At 33.9% G+C, this 9,782-nt stretch overlaps 1 protein-coding gene across 1 annotated transcript; it reads left to right on the plus strand.

Moving 5' to 3' along the window:
* The first annotated feature begins 806 nt into the window (after positions 1-806).
* Positions 807-3,487, plus strand: LOC148304300 (transcriptional adapter 3-B-like). Its single transcript, XM_088268696.1, has 2 exons — positions 807-922; positions 1,397-3,487. Exon 2 carries the CDS (start codon positions 1,417-1,419, stop codon positions 2,824-2,826), a length of 1,410 nt encoding a protein of 469 aa, XP_088124822.1. The 5' UTR covers positions 807-922; positions 1,397-1,416; the 3' UTR covers positions 2,827-3,487.
* The last annotated feature ends 6,295 nt before the right edge of the window (positions 3,488-9,782 follow it).

A 9,782-nucleotide genomic window follows, 5' to 3' on the forward strand; every position in this document is an offset into this window, starting at 1 on the left:
ATGGATTCTGGCCCTTTGATTAATATCTAAATTAGCTTTTTATATATGCAAAAATGACTTATTCTAGGAATTTTAGAAATAAGTTTACAAAAGTGTGCTCATTGTCTCAATTTGTTGTACTTTTTCTTCTTCTTCTTTTTGTAGATCCTAGGGATCGGTTAGTGCCTTCGCATGTCGCTCTTGGGATGTTGACTGCCATCTGTCTTTTTATCTTTTTAAAGGTCTGCCTGGGGGTTTGCGACCTTCAGGGTTAGTACTTTGGTACTTTAATCTCATTAAATATATTGTTAGTAACGATAAAAATGCTAATTGACGTGTGTTGTGGTAGAACTCATACGATTTGAAGGAGGAAATTGATTTGTTTTAAATTTTGTACGTCCTGTACGTAGTTTTACGTACAATATAGAAAAATATTTCAAATAAAAAATGTTACTTGGTCAAACATTTGCTTACCCATAGGGCGCTTGTCTAGTACATGGATTTTTACCGTCCGGCAGTCCGGTTTTGAAAAATTAAAGCGACTACGACAGTTTAGCGTGATCGAATTTACGCGCATCGTGTTCACGCACCGATCGAGAGCTTCGCTCTGAAGAAAGATGGACAAAATCACAAGCCAATCATAGTTTTAACACGCTAACTGACGTGCCAGACGGTAAAATTCCTTGTAATTCCGTGTAGTGGACAAATGCTCATTCCCTATCCAAATCATAATTACCTACCTATCTAGGTATACATATATTGTCTATAACAAAATTATTGCCTATGGTCTATAACATCGGAGAGTTGGTATCTGTAGAAGCGATTCCTTTTTTTTCAATAAAAAAAAATGGCCGACGGGCACTTCTGATACGTCAACAAGAAACATCGTCAATCGTTTTTACTTTACTGAAGATAGTTGGATGTGTATTTATTCAATTTTCGGGTAAAAAAAACTTGCCGTTTTATAATAAGCTTTGCCATTTTCCCTAAATTGTTGATATTTTCGAAGAGGTGTAGACGTTTTTACATATGACCTTTCGACAGCCGACAAAACGTCAGCTAGAGTTAGCGCGAGTTTCGTTAGTTTGGCGCACTGTAATCTGTATTCTTCAATGTTTACAATAATATTCAAAATATTTATGTTATAGCTTGAGTAACATGTAGAAAATGAGATTTGGAACGCTTATTCTTCAAAGCTCTTAAAACATTTATAGTTTTAAACCTGTTTATTAAAAATAACATTTTAAAAATCTACTAACTTAATAAAAAAATAAAAAAAAATTCTATTAAGCACTATGTGGAATTTTCAAAAACTCCCAACTCGCTATATATCCTAACCTGATATATTTTTTATATTCTAAGAGTAAATAGAACCTTATTAAGCCCAGAGGTACTAATCAGATATACCTTTTTGCAGGTCCGGCTTCTTCCGTCAAAATGATGGGAAAACGAATCAGTCAGAGCACCAAGGGGAGAATTGTCAGCAAAGGACATGACGGGGGCAAACCTTCTAGCCCGGGACTATCGGCCTACACTAAACCCGTGAAGTTGCAATCACCCGTAGTCCAGCCTAAGGTGAGGGATGTTCCGCTCATTCCTTACATTAGATTAGAAGATAATGCCACTGTACTGCCTCGGTATTCGGCAGTAGCCATTCGCTCCACCGAAGAAGGTATCGGGATGGACGAACTGGATTTTCTTCAAGCTGAGCTGGAAAACCTACTGTGTACTGCAGCTCTTAGGACACGAATGATCCAGAATGAAATAGAAAATATAGATGTCAACGAATCGAAACGTGAGAAAAAAGGAAAAGCCGCCGGAAAACAACTTCAGTATCCTGGTAAAAGGAAGTACCAAGATGAAAAGCCCCTCAAGCCCAAAGAATATATCAAAACTTCAGGCACCCAGCCCAAAATATCTAAATTCAAAAGTTTTACTCCCGTCATAAACCCGGTCACGAGTCAAGGATCATTTTCTCACGACAATATTCTAGTGTCGGATAATACAATCAAGTTGGAAATGCCATCATTCGCATCCTTGCCTAAAAATAACACGCCCTACAAATTCTGGACATCGGTGGAACCATACTGCGGTCCCATCACATTGGACGACATCAAGTTCCTGGAGTCGCTTCTGGCCACCAGCAGCAACATGTCTCCGCCTCCCATCCCGCCCCTCGGGAAGCACTACTCCGAGGTGTGGGCCGACGAGCACGCCTCGGAAGAGCAGCTCGCTTCTAACCCCTACAAGTACAAGAGTAGCGGCGTATCCTCGGAAGCCGCGTCCATGCGCAAGAAGGCCGAGAAGTCCATGGATGCCATGATCCCGGGCCCGCTCACTCAGAGACTCGTCTCCGCCCTGATGGACGACAGCCCCGCCCCTTTCGAGGTTCCCGATACCAAAGTGAAGCAAACAAATACCAAAAGCTCCAACGGGGTTCGGAATTCCCTCAGTCTGGAGAGGTGTTTGCGAAAGGAACTAATCGAGCAAGGCATTCTGGATCCGGAAGACTTGCCACCCTTGACCAGTCCAGCTGATGATGAGATATTGACCGAGATCAAGAAGTGCCAAGCGGAGCTGGCCGTCGTACGTAAGGAAAATGCCCGTAATTTACGTAATCTCATTTCCCTGTGTAAGCAAGAAATGGTGAGAATTAATTTAAAGAAGCAATTGGACCAAGTGGATGCCGAGTGCTCGGAAGCTTACAAGAAAATCCTATTAGCCAAACAAAAGAAACGTCCGTTATCTAAGAAGGAAAAGGACGACGCGTGGAAGGTTGTGAATGAACAAATTAGACTAAATAATGAAATAAATGCCTTGCCTCTTACCGGACCAAACTCGGGATAGTTTAATATGAAATTTCTTTTTGTTTTATATCTGCTTATCAAATATCATTTTATCCATAGTTACCAGCCAATTTTTTTTTAACCAGCGTTTAGGTAAATATATAATTTACATCATAATTTAAAAACTTGTCAGGTTCTCTACATACCATATGTACAGCAAAACTATTATTTTTCATGTGTTACTTAATGTGATTCTTAATGCAAATTATTCATCAGGAGAACCATGATTTAATACAAATATAAAGAGATCAGATGAAGGTTTATCGAGTAAGGCTTGGCACAACATATTTAGTACATATTCACTGTATGATTTGTTAGCTGAGTTGTAATTTTTGCCTTGCAAAAAAATGATATTAGTTATCAAAAATGATATTAGCTATCATTAAAATGTACATGCTATTTAAGTCAGCCATTCAAAATGTTGAAATGCATAATGTGTTTTTTCTCTCCTGTAATTGTGTTGTAACGTTGGTTAAGATAATTTGGCTGTTACTTATCGGAATATTTTTATTTATTTTTTACCTAATAAAAATGTTTTGTTGTAAAAACAATTTTATAAATTCATCAAAGCATCCTACTGTACAAAAAAAAATAGATATTATGATTCATTTTATTATTTCTTGTATTTTTATCTAATAAATATGGGTACAGTTTACTGTTCATTTCTTTCTTTTTTTAATTGTTATATTAACACATTATTGTCGGGACACATAACTTTTTTTTTAATGTGCATAGGAAGCGGGACACATATCGCTCACTCCTTTCAAGAACGTCATAAATCAAAAAACTTGATTTTTCAGGAGAACGCTTTTAAAGTTTAAAAATATAATACAATGTATTAAAAACAAATAACAAGCCACTTATTGAAATTTTTACTGTGCAACACATCTTTTTAGGTAAAACCTGAATGTTTTATCTCCATTTGAAAAATATTTAATATATTTAAAAAAAGAATTAAACAATACCTTTTCTTCAAAATGCAAAAACAACATTTTCTGCCCTGTAGCGGGTAAATATTAAGTTGAAAATATGCCTCTTTTGCTGGGATATAGTACATTTTCTGGGCATTCCGAAAACGTGCACAACTGAAAATTGACAATTTTTGATTTATGACGTTCTTGAAAGGAGTGAGCGATATGATTTTTTTTTTCAGAATCGTCCTGTTGGTTATTTGCAGGGCGCGTGTATATATAGGGGTTTGAATGTAACTGCAATATACCACATCACAACTAATGATTCAAGTGATAACTAATGGAAACACTACACTATTCAGGGTCAGGTATCAGGCTGTCATCAGTCTTATAAATATTGAAGCTCTATGGAGGTAGTCAAATTTCACGAACATTTGAAGCCACATTGCTTTCTTGGTTATTCTAGTCTGAAGTTGTCTTGAGTGTTAAATTATTGTTTTACAGGATTAAAATCAGCCAAAACTATACAAACTATTATGCCTCCATATAGGCATCATCTTTATATGGATAATTATTATAATAGCATTGAAAATTGTACATATCGCTCACTCCTTTCAAGAACGTCATAAATCAAAAATCGTCAATTTTCAGTTGTGCATGTTTTCGGAATGCCCAGAAAATGTACTATATCCCAGCAAAAGCTGCATATTTTCAACTTAATATTTACCCGCTACAGGGCAGAAAGTGTTGTTTTTACATTTTGAAAAAAAGGTATTGTTTAATTATTTTTTTAAAATATAATAAATATTATTTAAATGGAGAAAAAACCTTCAGATTTTACCTAAAAAGATCTATTGTACAGTAAAAAGTTCAATAAGTGGCATGATATTTATTTTTAGTACATTGTATTATATTTTTAAACTTTAAAAACGTTTTCGAAAAATCAAGTTTTTTGATATATGACGTTCTTAAAAGTAGTGAGCGATATGTTCATTACAAAATTATAAGTGGAACAAATGTTTATGTGACTAACATACATTATGACCACACAAGTCTCGAATTTCATTTGTCAGAATGGCAGGGTATGAGTAATTTTTTTTTGTATGCCTATTTTTTTCCGCAACAGATACAAAAAAAAATATGATTAGGTTGTATTTTGTGTACGATTCTATCTAAATCGCACTTAACTTAATATTTAATATACTTATACCTATTTTAAAGTTAAGTTATGTTTAAATTTGATAAACTATGAGAGAGTGTAATATGATTTTTTCTGTATTTTATAAATAAATTTTCAAACAATATACATATCTAATAATATGTCTACATATTATACGCTACTGAGTATGGTGTATACTACACAGAAACTTTCATAATATTTTCGAAGATATGACGTGTATACAAATTTATAAATTTTGCAAAATATGTAAAAGACACCCGTTCCTGGCACTAATTAGCCCGCAGTTCCGCCCGACAACAATGTGTTAACATATGTAGCATTTTCTGATGTTGATCCATAGCAATTTTAGCTATTTCATTTGTGTATGAAAGATTTTCTTCTCTGGAATAATATAACTGACATTTCTGAAGAAAAAGCTTGTACATAGTGCTAATATTGCGGTTTTGTTTTTTAGCTCTTAAATCCTTAATTTACTCATTTATAATACTTGTTTCAATAGATATATGACAGTTTGTAAGAAAATATTGAAATTATGTTTTTTCTCATTAAAAATATTTTCTAATACTGGAGAATTCATTAGAAAACGATATACTATGCAGAACACTACTTATAGTAATGTTCCGTACTACACTCCGTGTGAAAATAAGCGCACCACTGACCGATTGACAAATTGTATTGACGATTGACGATTGTAACCCAACTGTACACCACTGTCAAGAGGACAAAATAAGAATTGTGTAACTCCTCGAAACAGATTTTTAAAATGTACAACACATACGGATTTGAAACAGCCACGCAAATTAGAGCATCAAAGGAATCGGAAAAAATATCAACCTAAGAACAGTTTGATATGTATAAATTGAATAGTCTCCATTTTTTTTCAAGACGCCTGGTGAATAAAAGCTAACTAACTAACTAACTAACCATCACGCCGCTTCCCCGCAAGGGTAGGCAGAGAGAATAGAGCGCCACACCACTCTGTCCTTGCAAATATTCTTCGCCTCTTTCACGTTCATGCATCTCCTCATACATACCCGCCGATTGTTACGACTCCTAACCTGACCACTTTCAAGTATTTGGCATACCTGATCGTGCCATGTTTTTCTCGGTCTTCCTCTGCTTCTTTTCCCGCTAACATTCGCCTCATAAATTTGTTTTACCGTTCTTTCCTCACTCATTCGTTCTACATGTCCAAACCATCTCAACACACCTTTCTTAATTTTATCGATAATGCTTATCTCAGCTTTGCATTCCTTCCTTATTTCACTATTCGTACATCTATCATATATCGTTTTGTCGCACATTCTTCTGAGAGATCGCATTTCGACTGCATTCAGTCTACTTTCATCCTTCTTTTGCCAACTCCATGTTTCACTTCCATACATTAGAGTTGGAACCAGGACTCCGTTGTGCACTGCCAGTTTAGCTTCCCTTCAATAAAAGCCCTCAAAGAAAATGCAAAATACCCAGCTTAGATGAAAAGAAAAATTTGATCATTGAAGATTGAGAAAGAGTCATCTTTTCCGATGAATCGAAAATTTACCCGAGCAGTTCGACGAACATCAAGTGAATCTTGTAAAGAACCTTGTTTATATAACTGAGATGGAAAAGTTATTGATGATGTCTTTATGCCCGCATTAGATGGGATGAGAAAAAGTGTTTCGGATACCATTTCTCAAGATAATTATGCACTGTCGCATACATCAAAATTAATAGTATTAGAACTTTATTTAAGAATTGATTTTTTTTAAATTTTATTTGGTATATTATATTAGCAGATGATATTTTAAAATTTAATTTAACAATACAAAAACAGGCTGGAAATTAACTCTATTCTATAGGAAGTGAAGGCGGTAACATAAAATATCAAATAATAAGAAAGTTAAGTTTCCTTAAAGTCCTAATGTTTAAAGATGGCAAAAAAAAAAATTGATCACGTATTTAATTTAGGATCTCATCCCCATGGTTAGAAAAAATGTCTCAATTTCACCTAAAGATTTATTTTTACTAAAGTTTACATTAATATATAATAAGTTAATATTATCTATCAATAAAAACCTTTTTTGACTGGACCATATTGACGACGAAATGTGGAAACTTAAATAAAAATAAATACTCGAAAAGATAGTGTGTTGCTATTGGTGCGTTTCATTCTGCACAGAGTGTATGCTACTGTACTGTAATACCATATAATTATTTGGGTTTTAGGTCAGATATACAGTGGAACCTCTCTATAACGAGCATAATTTGTTCCAGAATCTTACTCTTTAAGCACAACATTTTTTGTTTAGACTGGTGCGGAAGTCCCGGCTCATAAGTGAATGTTGTGAAAAAGGGACTTGCCTTTCTATGTAACTCGTTATGCGTAATGTCGCTCGTTAAAGGAGCAATTTTTTCACTTTTTTTTGCTCAGTATGCGAATCAAGGTCTATTAACTTTCTTCTTAAGGTCTATTATCAATGCTACAGCAACCAAATTCATGAATTTGAATACTATTGCATTGATAATACCGCAATTCAAACTCTTAAGCTCTTGTTATTGTATAATACCACAAGTCAAAATGATTACTCTCTGGATGCTTTGTTGTATATTATGATATACATGTGTATATTTTATTTTATTTCTGATTTAAGATTCTTTAGTTGATTATTTTTTCATAAAAAAAAAACAATTATTAAATAGTTTACTACTTTTATTTTATTTTACCAGCGACTAGATATTGTTTTTACCAACATTATCAGACTGTTGCTCAAAGTGGAATTCATTCATTCTTTTATGTACAGTCGAACCTTACATAACGAGTATAATTCATTCATTACTCGTTAAGTGAAACATTTTTTCAAATCTCACAAGTAAATGTCGTGAAAAAGGACTTGCCTTTTCTCTGTAAATCGTTATGCGAAATGTTTCTCGTTAAGAGAGCAACTTTTTTACATTTTTTTGCTCATGCAGATTACTCGTTATAAGAGGTTCCACTGTACTTATATAAAATGCAGTTCCACCAATAAATGTCCGTAATAAAACTTTGTTTATCGTATATTTTTTGTAATATTTTATTCATTAGTTATTCACATTTTCACCATATTGCTACAGCCCATAGCCTATAGCCTACTGTTGATAAATACAGGTAAAGGTTGTTTTACGCTGATTTACATTTAACCTGTTGGGCGACACCAGTGGGAGTGGGAACACCAAAGTACCACCTTTCTAATAGGAGAAACACTTTTACACATTGTTTTTATTATATTATCATGTGCGCGAGCAGGCTATTGTGTAGAATTTAAAGAGTTAATGGAGGAATCAAATCACCAAATCAAAAAATATCAGAAAATATAAAAAAAGTATCAGAAAAGTATCAGAAAATCCAAAAGATAAAAAAAAAGTAGGAAAGCCCTAAGAACGGCCGATCTAATTAATATATTTTCTTCTATAGAAAGGTTAACAGATGAGCTCTTTGAGATAGATGGGGATTTCAATCAAACCATAGCTGCTGTTCACACTTATGCTATGATTCTGCAAGAAAGGAAGCAATATATGCTTTTTTTTTTAAGTGAGAATTTCATTTCATACCGATGAACTGGTAAATTAGTATTTATTTAAAAAAAATTATATTATATAATGAGATTATTTATTTTTCAAACAAATTAAAAATTTATTTGCTGAATACATTTACAATTTATTTTATATATATATGCTATATATTAATTAAACATATTATATTTTTATATATCGTCCATTATATGTATTTGTTTTCATTTTACATTGGTGTCTCTCCGAAGGGAACCCCGTTCCCGGCGTAAAATGACAGTTACCTGTTTATACTTTGCTATGTGGTATCTCTTTGTTTTAAAACCACGGATTGCATTATTATTATTGTAGCAATCAAACTTATGTAAATATTGTGATAACATACATTTACTTTAGGTATGTACGTGTATTTGAAATTTGTTAGGATATGTGTATTTAACATGGTAAATATTATTGATACATGTTTGATGTATGCACATACACTTGTTGGTTAAATGATTTTAATAACTGCATAATGTTTTTCACTGTAAAATAATGTATGCAGCATTAGGTACAGCTCTGTATTTTTATCATAAATATATTAATGCTAGCATATTCTATAGTCTTTTTCTTTTGCCTATAACGCTGACAGTCCCTTATCACAATAATGTGTTTTTTTAATAATAATAATAAAACCCTTATCCGCACCCCAATGGTGCATAGGGCACTGCGTCATATAAACGCAGTGTTATCTTGATCATTTATACATGAAGGAAAGGTGATCAGCCCTACGCTTCTGGTACCAGTCCAGGGTAATATTGAATAAATATTACAGTGAAAAAAATCACTTATATTTATTTTACCCCCCTTGGGAATCGAACCCGGGACCTCCAGAACGGTAGCCGAGCGTGCTGACCATTACACTACGGAGGCGGACAAAATCAATGTGTTTTTTTAAAGGATTCAAAACCTTAAAATGCATAATTTATAATGAAATTGATGAAAGTCTGGGTTTTTCTTTCTCCGTAAGTATTTGGATACCTTTCTAAAACATGGTAGTCTGCTGGACTATCACTGCTTAGCCATACAAATTTAGGTAACTATCGCACATTTGAAATATTTGCTGTTATTTAAAGCTTCTCAAAACTGATCACACTGATTACTAGGCAGGCGCCGTGGTGTAGTTGGCAAGACGCTCGACTGCAAAAATGGTGTCGCTGGTTCCATTCCCGCCAATTGCAAAATAAATTCAAGAAAGATTCATTTTCAATTAGTCTGGGTGTTTGTGATGTATTTTTCATATTTACCTTCCCTATCCTTAATATCTCACCTGCAGACAAGCCTCTAAAAATAGAAGCT

The sequence above is a fragment of the Brachycentrus maculatus genome, unplaced genomic scaffold (assembly GCF_059751285.1).
Source record: "Brachycentrus maculatus isolate JH-2025_06_01 unplaced genomic scaffold, ASM5975128v1 h1tg000326l, whole genome shotgun sequence".
NCBI classification, from domain to species: Eukaryota; Metazoa; Arthropoda; class Insecta; order Trichoptera; family Brachycentridae; genus Brachycentrus; species Brachycentrus maculatus.